This window comes from Cervus canadensis, chromosome 6 (genome assembly GCF_019320065.1).
Source record: "Cervus canadensis isolate Bull #8, Minnesota chromosome 6, ASM1932006v1, whole genome shotgun sequence".
NCBI lineage: Eukaryota > Metazoa > Chordata > Mammalia > Artiodactyla > Cervidae > Cervus > Cervus canadensis.
Window position 1 is genome coordinate 80,312,105 of NC_057391.1, and position 16,596 is coordinate 80,328,700.

Consider the following 16,596-nt stretch of genomic DNA (forward strand, 5'->3'; position numbering starts at 1 on the left):
AGTTCATGGTACATCTAGATATGTGCTAATATATTTTCCAATGTCCACATGAGTCTGTAGAACTCATGAAATGTATCTAGTTCTAATTGAGATATGCTTTAAATGGAAAATGCACACTGGATTTTGAAGACTTGGTATAAAAAAATGAATGACATATCTCAATAATTTTTTTACATTGATTTCCTGTCAAAATGATAATATTTCAGATATGCTGGTTTAAAGAAAATTTATTGTTAAAATTAATTTCACTTATTCCTTTTTTAAAAAAGTTTTTATTGAATTTGTTACAATGCTGCTTCTGTTTAGGTTTTGGTTTTTCAGCTACATGGCATGTGAGGTCTTAGCTCCCTGACCAGGGATAGAACCCATACCCCCTACATTGGAAGGCAAGATCTTAACCACTTCACCACCAGGCACGTCCCTCACTTGTCCCTTTTAAGGGCTTCCCTGGTGGCTCAGACAGTAGGTAAAGAATCCGCCTGCCATGCAGGAGACCTGGGTTGGGAAGATCCCCTGGAGGAGGGCATGGCAACCCATTCCAGCATTCTTGCTTGGAGAATCCCCATGGACAGAGGAGCCTGGCGGGCTACAGCCCATGGGATCGCAGAGAGTCGGACAAGACTGAGGGGCTAAACACTGCGCAGACCAGCACAGTTCCTTTTAACTTTTCAAATGTGGCCACTAGAAGGTATAAAAGGAATGTGTGGCTGCCTTTACATTTTATTGAAGAGTGGTGGCTCTGGGTAAAAAATTAAAGTGAGAAAAACCAGGGCGTAAGAGTATTTAGCATACTACATTTATGCTTTAAAGAAAGGACAAAAGTGCTCTCTGAGAGATTTGCTTCTTTATACATATTTCTGGAATGATACCCTAGAAATGATGATATTGGCAGCTTCTAGAAAGAGAAACTGTAGACAGAGGACAAGGCTGCAATTTCAATCTTGAATCCTTTAGTAAATTTCTGAATCTATATTTACAAGCATTTTGAATAACATACAGTGATATAGTAGTCCCCCCCCACCCATGTCAACCCCCACCCCTAACCCCATTCCAAGATTCCCAGTGGATGCCTGAAACCGTGGAGAGGTGGAGAGTACCTAACCCTCTGTAAACTGTTTTCCCTATACTAACTAGGTGGGTAGAGTATACAATGTGGATATGCTGATCAGAGGAACGAATCACTCACGTCCTAGGTGAAACAGAGTGGGACCAACAGTGGGGCAATGAGAGATTCCATCATGCTACTCATGAATGTTTGCTTCTGGAAGTTTTCATTTAATATTTTTGCACTGCAGTTGACCTCAGGTGGCTCAGACAGTAAACAATCCACCTGCAATTCGGGAGACCTGAGTTCGATCCCTGGGTTGGGAAGATCCCCTGGAGGAGGGCATGGCAACCCATTCCAGTATTTTTGCCTGGAGAATCCCATGGACAGAGGAGCCTGGTGGGCTACAGTCCACAGGGTTGCAGAGAGTCTGAGGACTAAGAACAACACAACTGAGATCGAAAAAAGCAAAACTGTTGATAAGGAGGGACTACTGTTTTATTCTTTAGATGTTATATATGTATATAATATACATTATGTACATGTATAATATATATTAGTCAAAAGTAGCTTAAAATATTTAATGTAGAATAAAAATATGCACAGAGAGGCTAGAAAAATATACAAGTATATAGTCACAGAAAAAGCTGAAAATGCACAGAAAAAGAACTGGCAGTTCTTTTAGTTCTCATAATGAGGAGAATGTGTTATGGGCTAAAAGGGAGAACTTACTCTGTTTTTTGTTCTGTACCATTAGGGTCTTTTGTAAAGACAGAGTTTAATTTGTGTAGGTCTATGAAAAGAAACTAGATTAGAAAGAAATGTACCAAGATGTTCACAATAGCTGTCTTCAGATAATGAGGTTGTAGGTAATTTTTTCTTCCTATTACTTTACTTTTAAGATTTTCCCAATTATTCTACATTTTTCCTAATTAGTCTATAAAGACTCTTACTTTGGTAGTGGAAGCACCAGCAAACCTTTGAATCAGTATGGGTTCTTTTTAAAAAATACTTTTAAAGATTCTACTAGCCTTTAATTTTAAATTATCTTCATTGCCTTTTTAAATAATAGCAAGGAATGCAGACTCCTTACAAAATGTCAAATGACACAAAGCTACGTGGAAAGAAAAAGTATCTTGTAATTCCATCTCCTGCAAAATCACCACTGCTCTCAGTTTTAAAATATTGCATTTATGTTAAGCCACTGGAGAAGCTGAGAACTCGAATATACTTGCTTTGTGCCAAGCACAGTCTTAAATGCTTTCCATTTATCTTGTTGAGTGCACCTAACAACTCTGAGGGTAAATGTTATGTTCCAATAACCACTGAATCAGGGCTCTGAGGTTTAAAACTACTTGTCTGAAGCCATGTGGGAAGATCCCCTGGAGAAAGGAAATGGCAATCCACTCCAGTATTCTTGCCTGGAAAAATCCCAATCCATGGGGTGCAAAAGAGTTGGATGCAACTGGACTACTCAACAACAACTACTCTAGTATAGGGGCAGGGTTGGCATTCAAATCCAAGTCCAGGAGCGTCTAAACCACAGCTTCAGGCGACTGCCATCATGGTGGGTGGGGCTGGGGTGATTAAGATGCTGGGACAGGACCTGAGTTCACTTCTGTGGCCCCCGCATCCAGCCCTCCTGAGGATGGATGTTTGATAAAGGATGTTTGACTTAGGTGATAACTGTAGGGTTCATGATTGGCAGAGGAGAAAATGTTAATAGTGGAGCTGGGGCATAACTGACCCTGGAGGGCATTTTACAGTGGTAGCCGGGGGTAGGGTGATAAAGAGGGAGAGGTGGGTAGAACGGAAGCCTGGGAGAAGCTGCTGGCCCCAGCACTCCAAAGGGTTAAGGCCGGGCAGGAAAGCCTCTGGGGGGAGCTACCACTAAAGGCTGCAATCTGGCCGCCCTCACCTCCCCCACCAGCGGGGGAACTGGACAGGCGGATAGGACTAGCTTCTCCGGGATTATCTGAGGCCTCTGGGCTGAGGTGAGCTGCCGGGAGGGACGGAAGCCCCAGGTACCACACGCTTCTACCTGCCTGCGGGGCTCAGAAAACCAGGCCTATCCTGGGATAGGCACCCTGACCCTGGACAGAAGCATCTTTGGCACAGGCACATTTTGGAAGTGAGAGGTGTTGAGCCTCAAGGCAGGGGGATGCTCAGAGTGAGGTGGGGATGGAGGCCTTTCTGAAAGGGAAGGGAGGCCTGCACCAAAGTGGGGGCAGTGAGTTCTCCAGCCTCCCCAGTCTCGTGGGGCCAGGGAAGGGAGCTGCCTCATAGAAGAGATGCATCCTGGGGGTTCAGGGAGCCCCAAGTTCTCTAACCAATCAGCCAAGGCCAGTTTCCCCAAGGCCCCAGCTTCACTCTTGCCCCCCTCCCCCTCTCAGCCTGGCCGCAGATTCTTCTTTCCCTTGGGTCTTTCTATCTAAACCTTCTCCTCCCCTCCCCTCCCCCCAAACTCTTTGGAAATCTTTCAACTTTCTTTCAAGTTTTCCCTGGGCAGTTCGGGGTCCGTTTCAGAGCTAGGTCAGGGCGCTTTAACACCCCCGGCTGGGTAGAGAGGCTGACACAATAGCTGCTATCACTTTACCATTGGAAGTGACCCCCGAATTTGCACTTCTTTCATCTTGGGACCAGAGCCCTTGAGGGTGGGCGATTTCCTGGCGGGGAGTGGCTTAAGCCGCTTCTCCACCGGCCAGTTGGCTGAAGACAGTCCATGCTCTATGGTCCACCACGGATATGACACCAGTTCTGGAGTGAGCCTGGCGCTCAGCTGGGGACGCTGCCCTCAGGGTGACTTCCATGTCCCAAGCTGGAAGGTGGAGAGAGAAGTGGACGCCCCCTGGGCTCTGGGCCACCCTCGAGGTCAGTAAACTAGGAAGTTTCCTCTAAACTAGGAAGAGTGGGTGCCTCATGCAGTTTGGAGGCCCCAGGGGAGTGAGGGGGTGGCCTTGGGACACCAAAGGGCTCAAGGGGTCAAAGAGTGACTCTGAAGATGCTGCGGGTGTGTGTGCGTGTTTGTGTGTGTAAGTGTGTGTGTGTGTGTGTGTGTGAGTGTGGGGAAGGGAGGGGAGGCATTGTTTCAAGTTCTCCTTCTCCCCACCCCCACCTCCAGCCCTTCCCCACCCCCACTCGCCAGCCTGTCTCCCCTCCCCTGGCCTCAGCCCCTCCCTTGACGCCCCCTCTCCCGGCCACCCGGGGGCCTCCTGGTGGCTGGAACCACTGCCCATTCACCTTCCCTTCCAGACACGTGATCCACTAGAGCCCCTGGACTTAGGAACTCCTGAGGCATGGTTGACGGGGAGGCCTGAGGCCCACCCTGGTGCTTCTCTTGGTGGTGGGAGGTTCCTTGGGAAGTCACAGTCGTGGGACTTGCCTGCCACTGGGCAGTTCCCTGTGGCCCCCTCATGCCCCAAGGGGCCTCTTGGCCACTGGGGAGGAAACCAAGATGGCTGGCGCTCCCTTGAGCCAGGGGCGTAGCCTGGGCGGCTGGGTCAGCATGACCAGGGGGACTGAAGGGCAGGCAGGAGAGGCGTGGAGCCAGGCCGGGGGAGATGCTAGTCTCACAGAGGCCTGCCTGTGTGGCTCCTCTCATGCTTGTCGGGCCTGCTTTATGAAGGATGGGTGGTGAGCCGGTGTGACGTCCAGGGAGAGGCTGGCAGGGAGGGTGTCTGTTCTAGATGCCAGAGACCTGCCAGCACGGTCTGCACCTCCCTTGGCCCTGCCCAGAGCGCTGGCTCACTCCTTCTAAATGTAAGGGACAGAGGCCAAACCTGCGCTTGAGACCGCGTCTGCTAGAAATACGGAGATGGGGGTGGTGGGGGAGGAAAGCAGGCCTTGGTGAAGGTGAGGCTTTGAATCGCCTGCAGAAGCTACCTGTCTCCATTCAACTCTTCCTTGGCTCCAGACCCTTCTTGGGTGTCAAAGATGCTGGCTAGATGTTTCTGGATGTCCTGTTTCCTCCCCTTCCAACCTCAAGCCAGGGGAGCCTGTGTAGCCGGAGGGGCTTTGCCTCCTCGGTTTCACGCCTGTACAGATTCCTTCTAATAATGGTGGGGCCAGGGGAGGCCAGCTGGGCCAAGCACCTAGATTAGCTTTCCCTTTCTGCACCTTATTCTATGAACGCACCTGGTAATCGCCAACTCTGCTTGGCCTTGTATTTCCAGGGAGCCATCTCTGAAAAGGCTGGTGCACCTGAACCCCATCAACCAATTGTCTACTTAAGTATGATTAAGCCTCCCCCTTTGGCCTCTGCCTTTCCCCGCTGCCCCCTTCTCTGCTGGTCCAGACCCACCTGAGTTGTGAGGGTGCAGCGCCTCTCCGGGGAGCTACTTTTTCTCTGCAAGCTTTAGAGGAAGAAAGAAGTAGGGTATTGCCTACTCTTACCTCCTCTTACCTCTTTGGGGAAGAGAAAGGAATGAGCTAGGGTGGAATGGGGTGGGGCTGGGCTGGGGCCGGGTAGGTAGGGTGGGACAGGGGAGGGAGCCGGGTGGGGTTTGCACAGGAAGGAGTGTGATTTATCTGGACGTGCTGGAGGGTATCTGGACCCTGCTGCGGGAGTTCAGGCAAGTCAACTTTACCTTCCCGGACCTCAGTTTCCTTATCTGTAAAATGGCCAGATTGGTCTGAAAGGCCCAAGAATCCATATGTTTCTGTATCCTTTAGGTAATGAGCATTTCGGGCCCTGTATTTCCCTGGTTGGTGGAATTACAGTGGTTTTGAGGGGAGCTCTGGAGTCAGATTGCTTAGGTTTTATAGTTTTAATAGCTTGTAGTCTTGGGAGTGTTATTTAATTTAACCCCCAAGCCTCTGTTTCTCTAAGTGTGAACTAAGAGTAGCCATCCTGGTGAAGGTGCAGGTGTGATGCAGTTGTAGCTCCTGTGGAGGGAAAGTGAGAACCGCATATAAATAAAATTACTTCTGTAAAGCCTGAAGTCCAAACGCTCCTCCAATGCAAAGCCCACAGAAACTTGTAATCGGTCAAGGTAACATCGTGCCCTGTTCCCCACATGGAAGAGCAGGAAGAATCACCCACACGATTTAATTGTCCCCTCTTTATTGTTGAGATTTTGGTTGAATTACCTAAATGCACATAGTAAGCAGTAGGTAATGGTGGTTATTTTCATTATTTTGTTTGGAAAGTATCTAGCTGAGCAGAGAGCTCACTTGTATGCGTCTGTATCGCAGCGTTTACAAGTGATATGCAAGAAAAACAAAACCCCCAGCATCTTTGTTGTCTGCCAGAGTGAAAAAGCTCTTCTGTGTGTACAGTTTGTTCCTCAGGGCTCAATTTTTTATCACATGTGGAAGTGTTCTTGCTGAAGTTTATCTCCTGAGTCAAAAAAAATAAAGTTTTTAAAGTAAATATAAAGTATATAAAAGATCAACAGATTAAAAGCTCAATCCCAGGGTCAAATAATACGGTACAAATAGAAATTCAGTGAGAGGTTAGATCAGTTTTGTCACAAGCACATTAAAAAAAAAAACTACAGGCAAGAAATTTTTATCCAAAGGTGATTCTCATTACCAGTTTTTTAAAATGCTTTCTTTTTTATGGTTATCAAGTAAAATTCTAGTGGTAAGCCTTTGGTTCTTTAAAAACTTTTCAACTTTACTGAACCATAATTTACACTCAAACATCCCTTATAAGAATGCAAGACACATTCCTTTTAGGTGTGCAGTGAGCTGGCAAATGTGTATGCCCACCCACAATTTTTAAACCCAAGGCTAATCTAAAGTCATTTATTAAACTCTAAGAACAGAGATCTGAGAACGGTTAATGGTTTCCTTTTTAATTTAAAAAAGTGTCCACAGAGGAATATTACTCTGTTTTGCAAAACAACACAGAAAACCTACCAGTAATTAGGAGGATTAGTTTGTACTGAGAGGTGACTGGCATTTTAAGCTGGAGTAGATGAATCACAGGTCCTAAAGAGCATCTGGTTTCAACTATTGGCTGCATCACTTAGGTTGCCTGGGGCAAATTGGGCAGATGAGCCTAGTTTTGATTGTATCAGTTTTTTCACCTGTAAATTGGGGGTAATGGTAGTTCCCACCTTAAAAGTTCAACTGCCAGGATTGGGACAGTGCATGGCAAACAGTAAACCTTCCTTATCAGATCTCTGTCAGCACAAGGGCTAGGCTGCTGCTACCACTTCGAAAAGACCATCTCTGTCTCAGGTCAGCAGTTCTAAACCTTTTGGTCTTGGGCCCCCTGTGCGCTCATTGAAGACCCTGAAGAGCTTTTGTTTATATAGCTTACATTGGTCAATGTATGTTACATTCAAAATTAAAACTTAGACATTTAGAAAAGATTTCTTTATTAAAAAGAACAAACCTGTTACAGGGTAATGAATATTCGTTTTCATGAAAAGTAACTTTTCTAGAACAAAAAGTGTTTAGTGAGAACAGTGCATCTTTTAGGTTTTTCATGTCTCTCTAATACCTGGTTTAAGAGAAGATAAGTAGATGCTTATCTGTCTCTACATTCAATCTGTGGTGATACATTATTTCGGTAGAAGTATATGAAGAAAATCCAACTTCATCCAGATACAGATGGACAGAGGGACAGGGGAAGGTCTTTTAACTTCGGTGTATGTAGAATCTTAGCTCCCCAACCAGGGATTGAACCCAGGCCACAGAGGTGAAAAACATCAAGTCCTAACCACTAGACCTTAGGAAATTTCTCTAGAAAGAGTATTTTGATAGCTTTTTCAGCGGATTTTTTTGACAACTACACCAAAATTTAACAGGTTCCTCACACCTTAGTTATAATGCAGAATCTGAAACAATATTCAGGAACTTTGGTACCCTATTATATTAAAATCCTTTGCTTTCTTTTATACTTTGAAATGATCTTTTAACTGTGCCAGACTATTGGTTATTTGGGAAAGGGGGTTCATTGAGTGACACAGATCTTCAAGTGCTGACCATTCCATTACATAGTCTAAAAAGTTGTGTTAGTGTCACCACTGCTCCCATCAGAAAAATCCTTAGGTATTGGGAAGCTGTCAAGCTCACTGTAGCAGATACAGGTTTTTCAAAATTCTAATTTTCATATGAAAGCTCAAAAATTTTCACTGACCATAAAGTTTTTCTTGAAGTGACAGGCTCACCTTATTCACTTTTGAGAAAAACATCTGTCAAATATATCCAAGTCTAAACGACTAATGCCACTTAATTTTTCTTTCAAGTTAAAAAATGTTATTCTATGAAAAAACATCTAGTTCATCATGCAGCCCAAGCAACTTTCACTCATTCATTATACACCAGTGTGCAGCAGAAATGCTGCATGTATTTAAGGTTTGTGATTAAAAAAATAATAATCTTTGCTGCATCAAGGACATTTTGGAGTGGTACTAGCTTTCTTTTTCCCAACTGTGACTAGATGGTGGTGAAGAACATAGTGATTTCTAGTTTGATTCATGCTGAGGTACTGCTGTTTTACTCCAATGTTAACACAATTGAAAAAATCATATCTTAGTGTTGTTATCTTAGTATATCTTAGTATTATTATGAAAAGAGTTTAACTTGAAGCCCCTCTGAAAATCTCTGGGAACCGCAAGGGCCCATGGACTATACTTTAATACCTGTACTATATAATATGTATAATACTAGAAATGTAGTCGCTCAGTCGTGTCTGACTCTTTTGTGACCCTATAGATGATAGGCTTCTCTGTTCATGGGATTTTTCAGGCAAGAATGCTGGAGTGGGTTGCCGTTTTCCTTCTCCAGGGGCTCTTTTCAATCCAGGGATTGAACTCAAGTCTCCTGTGTCTTCTGCATCGTAGGCGGATTCTTTACCTGCTGAGCCATCAGAGTTTCCATAATGCTAGATAATACTCTAATATATTAAGACCTAGCACTTTCATAGTACTTTACTATGTGCCAGGCACTTTTCTAAGGATATATATATATATAAATATATGTGCTTATGTGTGTGTGTGTATATATATACATATATACCCATATATCGCCATCTTTTACTTTGTCTCATTTATACACAACAAATCTATAAAGTACATACTTTTATTATTGTCTCCCTTTTGACAGAAAAGGAACCAGAAGCACAGAGAGGTTGATGACTTGTTCAAGCTAACAGCAGAACCAGGATTCAAAGCCATTCTCCAAGATCAAGCTCTTCCTTTGTACCACTGGGTAATTAAACAAACCCCAGGAGGCACTTAGCCATTTTCTTCCATGGCGGAATGGGAGTAGACAGGCATTATCTGGCGGGAGAGGGCCCAGGAGTGTCATCCGGGTATCCGTCCTGACCTCTGCCCTCTCCCCTTTGCCCTGCTAGGATGGCCTCTCGGGAGCAGCTGGTGCAGCACGTGCTGCAGGAGCTGCAGGAGGCGGTGGAGTCCGAGGGCCTGGAGGGCCTCGTCGGGGCCGCTCTGGAGGCCAAGCAGGTCCTGTCCTCCTTCGCTCTCCCCACCCGCCGTGGGGGAGGCCCCGGCCCCCAGGTGCTGGAGGTGGACTCGGTGGCCCTGAGCCTGTATCCGGAGGACGCGCCCCGGAACATGCTGCCGCTGGTGTGCCAGGGCGAGGGCAGCCTGCTCTTCGAGGCGGCCAGCCTGCTGCTGTGGGGCGACGCGGGCCTCAGCCTGGAGCTGCGGGCGCGCACGGTGGTGGAGATGCTGCTGCACCGCCACTACTACCTCCAGGGCATGATCGACTCCAAGGTGATGCTGCAGGCCGTGCGCTACTCCCTGCGCTCCGAGGAGTCCCCGGAGATGACCAGCCTGCCGTCCGCCACGCTCGAGGCCATCTTCGACGCGGACGTCAAGGCCACCTGCTTTCCCAGCAGCTTCTCCAACGTGTGGCACTTGTACGCCCTCGCCTCGGTGGTCCAGCGCAACATCTACTCCATCTACCCGCTGCGCAACCTCAAGATCCGGCCGTACTTTAACCGTGTCATCCGCCCGCGCCGCTGCGACCACACGCCCGCCACGCTGCACATCATGTGGGCCGGCCAGCCGCTCAGCGGCCACCTCTTCCGCCACCAGTACTTTGCGCCAGTGGTGGGGCTGGAGGAGGTGGAGGCCGAGAGTGCCCACCCCGGCCCGGCCCTGCTGCCCCCGCCCGCCAAGACCCTGGAGCTGCTCGATCGCGAGCCCGGCCTCAGCTACTCACACCTGGGAGAGCGCTCCAGCGTCACCAAGAGCACCTTCTACCGCTGGCGGCGGCAGTCCCAGGAGCACCGGCAGAAGGCGGCCGCCCGCTTCTCCGCCAAGCACTTCCTACAGGACAGCTTCCACCGCGGGGGCGTCGTGCCGCTGCAGCAGTTCCTGCAGAGATTCCCCGAGATCTCCCGCTCCACCTATTACGCCTGGAAGCATGAGCTCGTGGGTTCTGGCACCTGCCGGGCCCTACCCCCTGCGGAGGAGCTGGCGAAGCTGCCGGAGCGGCCCGTTGCCGAGGGGCTGGGATGCTCCTCGACGGCCGTGTCCAGCCCTGGCATGGTCTTCATGCAGCGGGCCAAGATGTACCTGGAGCACTGCATCGCCCTGAATACTCTGGTACCCTACCGCTGCTTCAAACGCCGCTTCCCGGGCATCTCCCGGTCCACCTACTACAACTGGCGCCGAAAGGCTCTCCGAAGGAACCCCAGCTTCAAGCCAGGGCCGGCCCTCTCGGAGTCTGGGCCTCCCCAGCCAGCGCCGGTGGGCGAAAAGGTTTTGCTCCCTTGGAAGGGTGGTGAGGTCGGAGAGGGGGCAGCGAAAGCCACGGGTGGGGGCCCACCTGCCTCGCGGGCGTTCCTGCCCCTGAGGGTACCGCTGTCCCGCTGGCAGAGGCGTCTGCGCAGAGCAGCCCGCAAGCAGGTGCTCGGTGGGCACCTCCCTTTCTGTCGCTTCCGCCTCCGCTACCCGAGCTTGTCGCCCTCCTCCTTTTGGGTCTGGAAGAGTCTGGCCCGGAGCTGGCCCGGAAGCCCGTCCAAGCTCCAGATCCGGGCCCCCACCTTGGGCAGAGGGGGCAGGAAGGAGGCAGAGGAGAAAGAAGCTGGCAGGAATGTGACAGCTGCCCTGGCCCCCTCTGCAGGGACCCGGCAGATGGCAGCTTCTCCAGGGGAGGATCCAGGGAAGGCCCCTGGAGGGCCTTCCGGAGAGGGGGCCCTGCAAGAGGGGCCCGCGGCCCAGGGTCGGCCCCCCGGTGGGTCCCTGTTCAGCCGCCCTGTGGTGAGAGCAGCGGAGGCGGGGGGCCGGGACAGCCAGGCGCTGGTGATGGACATGCTGGCCACCACGAAGTTCAAGGCCCAGGCCAAGCTGTTCCTGCAGAAGCGCTTCCAGTCCAAGAGCTTCCCCTCCTACAAGGAATTCAGCACCCTCTTCCCCCTCACCGCCCGCTCTACCTACTACATGTGGAAACGCGCCCTCTACGATGGCCTCACCCTGGTGGACGGCTGACGGGGAGGTGTGCAAGGGGCTGGGAGGAAGGAGGACCGCTTGGGAGAAGGTCAGAGGCCTGAGTCGCCCCCTGGCTTGGCCAGGATCCCTTTTGCTGCCATGGTGTCTACCGTGACTCCGAGGGCAGTTTTGTGTTGCTTCCCAGCTCCAGGGCAGAGAGAGCCGGAGACCACCGTCTGGCCTCCTGTAGAGAGTTACAGGACCAGGGATGTTCTCTTCAGTTGTTTACCATTCTTATTTTTATTATCATGTCTTGGTTTTTTTAGTCTTTTGATTTAAGTGAGTTGGCCGGGCCCCCTTGCTCGTGTTGGAAGCTCTATGTATGTGGGGACCTGAAGGGAGGTTGGTTAGCTACAGCTGCTTTCAGCTTTTCCCAGGGACAGAGGGAGTATTGTGGCATGGCCATCTGTCCCATTGGGCAGAATATATGCCTTCAGTTTCTTTTGGGGGTTGGCGCCCTCTTTACTCAAAGATGTTTCCCAAAGCAAAATTAGAGACCAGTTGTGGAGCAGGTCATAACTTCTGCTTGGTGCCCCTAAGGGAGAGGGTGTCAGGCTCCATATGAGCAGAAGCAGAGACGAAGAAGAAGGACCAAGGTTGGCCTCTAGGGGAGGGTCCTGAGCCTGATCACTGAGGGTTGGCCCGTTCATTGCGAGGAGTTTGGTAAAGGGCCGGGGGAGAGAGCCTTGGGTCTCTGCTTGCTGGTGCTTGGTGCATCTGCTGTGGACCCCGCAGTCCTTGGAGACCCCCATTTTTCTGTTGAGCTCCTTAGAGCCCAAGCCCTGTCTCCAGTGAGACCACACAGGGACCAGGCAGGTGAGAGACTGACTTTGCATTGTCCAAAAGTGAAGTTGGAAAACCAAAGAAATAAAGTAATGTGGTGCTCACAGCCTGTGGTCTCTGGTATTTGTTTTTGCCATAGTGACTGCTCCTTCCCACATTCCCTTTGATTTAGGGGACTGAGAGTGACCATTTCTTTTCCAGGGTCCAAGACTTGGAGGATGGAGGGAATTACTCTGGGGTGTCTGCTTAGAATTAGATGTTGACCTTGGGTGTTCTTCCAGCTGGGGACAGGGCTCTGGCTGTCTGGAGAGATATTTCCCAACAAATGGGAATTGTTGTTTAGTTGCTCAGTCATGTCTGACTCTCTTGTGACCTTGTGGACTATAGCCTGCCAGGCTCCTCTTGTCCATGGGATTCTCCAGGCAAGAATACTGAAATGGGTTGCCATTTCCCTCTCCAAGGTATCTTCCTGACTCAGGGATCAAACCCGTGTCTCCTGCATTGGTAAGCAGATTCTTTACCTCTGAGCCGCTTGGGAAGCCCCAACAATGGGAGAAAACTGGCCCCCTCAGTATGCTTAGAGGCCAGGCCAGCGTGAGTGTCCAATTGGTGTCAGGCTTCTATTTAGTCCTTGAAATGCACCCAGGCAGGCTAGGTGAGGAAACCAAGCCTCAGCGTGGGTTCACTTGCTTGCCCCCTCCAGCAGGGCTGATTATTAAGGCCAGGCCTTTGCTTGTTGCGATGCCATGTGCCTGGGGGAGAAGTTCCCTGTGGCCCTTTTTCCTCGTGTCTAGGTATTCTGCAGTAGCTGTCATCCTCCTGGTCTTGGGGAGTCATTATTGGTTCTGCTATTTTTCACCCCCACATCCAGTGCATCAGCGAGTCCCGTTGACTCTGACTCTAAAGTATGCCCAGAACCCTCCCCTTCATGCTGCTGCCCCACTGTCTCTCCTGGTCCACATCTCAGGTTCTCCCTGGCTCCTCCTTCCACTCCTGCCTTATACAATCCATTCTCCAGAGGGCAACCAGAGAGATCTGAAAGCGAAGTTGGGTTCTGTCACTTTCCTATCTGAAAGGTGTCAGTGGCTTCCTTTCACTCTTAGAATTCCTTGTATTGCCTTACACAGTCCTTCCTTCATAAACTGGTCCCCTGTTGCCCTTCCCACCGCATGCAGCCACGCTGGCTGTCTCTGATCTTGAATGTGCTGTGCTTACTCTCGCTTTAAGGGCCTTCGCGTCTGTTCCTTTGGATTCTGTGCTCTGCCTAGAGTGCTTTGCCCTCTTATCTTTACAGGGCAAGCTCCCTAACATTCAGATCTGAGTCACTGCCCCATACCCCATCTACATTCTCTACATGGTGCTTATTCCCATCTGTTTTTGTTGTTTATTTACTTAGTTGATTATCTTACCCCCACACCTCCTTAACAGTATAATCCCTGGCCTGGTTTACACCACCATATCCCCAACAGGTAGATTAGTTTCTGACCCACAGTAGGTACTACAGTTTGTTGAAAGAAGGAATGAAGGAAGGCAATGGGACTACTGTGATGTCACGCTGTTACTCTTCAACTGCTTTTTTTTTTTTTTTAAATCAAACTGAATCCTATTTCTCATTGACCATTTTTTTTCCATCCCTGCAGTGCCCACCTCATCTAGGCCAGCGACTTTGCTCTCATCTCTGATTTTTGAATGGTTTCCAAATGGATTCTGCCTCCACTCAGACTATCCCATTTCAGCCTCCCCAACAAAGCCCAGAGTGATCTCACTAAAACCTGTCTGACTTGCTACTGCATTTCCCATTACCCTTAGCACAAAACCCAAGCTCTGAGCCCCTCCAACATCTAGGCTTATTTTTCCCCACTGACCCCTCTTGCCACAGCCCTTGCGTACACAGCCTCTGGTCCCTAAGTTGCCCTTATCACCCTCGCTTGCCCTTGTCCAATGACCATGCAGCATTGTCATGGCATTGCCATTGTTCTCTCTCACCCTGTGGAGTCTCTACTGAACCCCCAGTGTCAATGTAGCTGCTGCTGCTGCCGCTAAGTCGCTTCAGTCGTGTCCAACTCTGTGTGACCCCATAGATGGCAGCCCACCAGGCTCCCCTGTCCCTGGGATTCTCTAGGCAAGAACACTGGAGTGGGTTGCCATTTCCTTCTCCAATGCAGGAAAGTGAAAGTGAAGTCGCTCAGTTGTGTCCGACTCTTCACGACCCCATGGACTGCAGCCTACCAGGCTCCTCTGTCCATGGGATTTTCCAGGCAAGAGTACTGGAGTGGGTTGCCATTGCCTCCTCCGGTGTAGTTGCTTAGTAGTCTCTTAAAGTCCCATAAAGAAGGGACTGGACAAGTGAGGTTCCTGCCTGACCGGTGATGGCCACCTATAGCCAGCAGGTGGCACTCTGGTGCAGCAGGAGACAAAATCTCTTGCATTCCCAGTAGGCATGGCCTTGTCTGGGTGTTTCCAACTCCAGCTTACCACCCTTAACTGGTGTAGCTGTCAGAAGGTGGCACCAACATCCATCTTGAGAACTGCCTTGGCTGAAGACGTTGGATTCTCCTGTTTGCTCCCTTCCTAAACCCTCAATCAGAGCAGATCTGATGCCTGGAGCAGCGTCTCACAAAGAGGAGTAAAAATCACCTGGATCTCTCCCTGGGGAAGTATAGATTCCAGAGCCCTACCTGGACATACTGATTCTAATCTTAGACATCAGAGAAGCAGTACTATGCACAGGAGAGAGCTTTTCAACTTTGCCATGCCTCACTTTCTCCATCTGTAAAATAGGGATTGTAGTAATGCCTGCAATATTGCATGTTGCACAGTAATGCTCGGTGAGGGTTTGCTAGGTAACAATGATGTCCAGCTTGAGAACCCCTGGGAATCTAATTCTTGTTTTCTAGGAGGAAGCTAACGCCTAAGGAGGTTCTTGCTCAAGTTAGCCTCTAGATTAAAAACACTCCTGTCCCAAGATGGGAAGGTCCCTTTGTCAGAGGCCAGCACTGAGCCTAAATCTACAGGGAGACATTTTAGCTTCTCTTGGAAAAAAATTAAGAAAGATGATATGTCAATATTTATTGATTTCGAAAAGGTTTTGTTAAGTGTGGTTCAATTACTCTTCTGTAGAAAATCTGCTTCCTTTATAATTTGCTTAGAAAGGCAGAAATACCTAAGCAGTGCCCATATTTGCTAAGAATACTTCATGCTGATTCTGAAGTTAACATTTGTTGAAATTATTTGCTGTGTTTTTTTTTGTACCACTTTCTATATCAGAAGCAAAGGTGGAAAGGAATTCCAGTGAGTGAACAATGTTTGAATAAAGGGAGACAACAGAATATGTGAGGTTAGCTTTTCACAGTCTGTACTGCTTTAACAATGGGTTCTAAAATTTTGATTATAAAAGCTTTCCCCTAAAAAAGCAATCAAATTTAAGTATCCATCTATTCCCCACCCCCTGCCAGGGGGCAGGAGTCCTGTGTTTTAGGGGAGATGATCTTGTTTACCTTGATGCCCCAGGGTGCTCCTCAAATACTTCCAAAATCCAGCAGCACCCAGGCCCTTGGGTGGCTCATGGGCCCTGAGCATCACCTCATATTTCACCCCTCCCAGCTGTTCCATTTTTGCCTTTCTCACCAGCTACCAAGCTGGACTCTTTCCCCCATCCTCCACCAACGTGCTCTTCTCTCAGCAATTTTTTACCATGGTTGCTGCCAGCGTCAGGTGATCAGATGAACAAGCCAGAAAGCTGGGTGTGCATCATCTTAGAATTTCCTCTCCCCAACATCACCATCTTCCCTGGTGGCTCAGGCGGTAAAGAATCTGCCTGTAATGCAGGAGATCAGGGTTTGATCCCTGGGAAGATCCCCTGAAGAAGGAAATGGCGACCCACTCCAGTATTCTTGCCTGGAGAATTCTATGGACAGAGGAACCTGGTGGGCTACAGTCCAGGGGGTCACAGAGAGTCGGACACGACTGAGTGACTAACACTTTCACTTTTCACATCTTTGTCTCAGCAGGACCATAGGAACGTTGCAAGCTCTTCGTGTTTCCACACTGCTGGATTATCACAGGAAAGAGAATTTGATTGATCCAGGCCATCCTCATCCTTTCCTCTGAGCACAGGTCTCGTGCCAGGTCACATGTGAGGCTGCTCAAGTCTGGTCCATTCGCCTGTGGCTGAGGTGCTGGATCAGCCTTGTTCGCCAGAGGGGTCTGGCAGATGTCATAGGCTCCTCTCCAGCAACCTATGATAGGCTGAGCCCTGTGCCATAAGCTGAGGATACAGAACCATTTGGTCTCAACTCTTGTCCTTGCAAAGGCCTCGGTTTACTGGCAGCTGAGATGTGACTCAGGCTTTCACAG

General features: G+C 49.3%; 1 protein-coding gene across 1 annotated transcript; it reads left to right on the top strand.

Annotated features, from left to right (window-relative positions):
- Nucleotides 1-9,354: 9,354 nt before the first annotated feature.
- Nucleotides 9,355-11,457, top strand: VRTN (vertebrae development associated). The gene has a single exon (XM_043470699.1). The coding sequence runs from the start codon at nucleotides 9,355-9,357 to the stop codon at nucleotides 11,455-11,457; it is 2,103 nt and encodes a 700-aa protein (XP_043326634.1).
- Nucleotides 11,458-16,596: the final 5,139 nt, after the last annotated feature.

Coding starts and splice junctions, on each gene's coding strand:
- VRTN (XM_043470699.1), top strand. CDS start 9,355: ATGGCCTCTCGGGAGCAGCTGGTGCAGCACGTGCTGCAGGAGCTGCAG.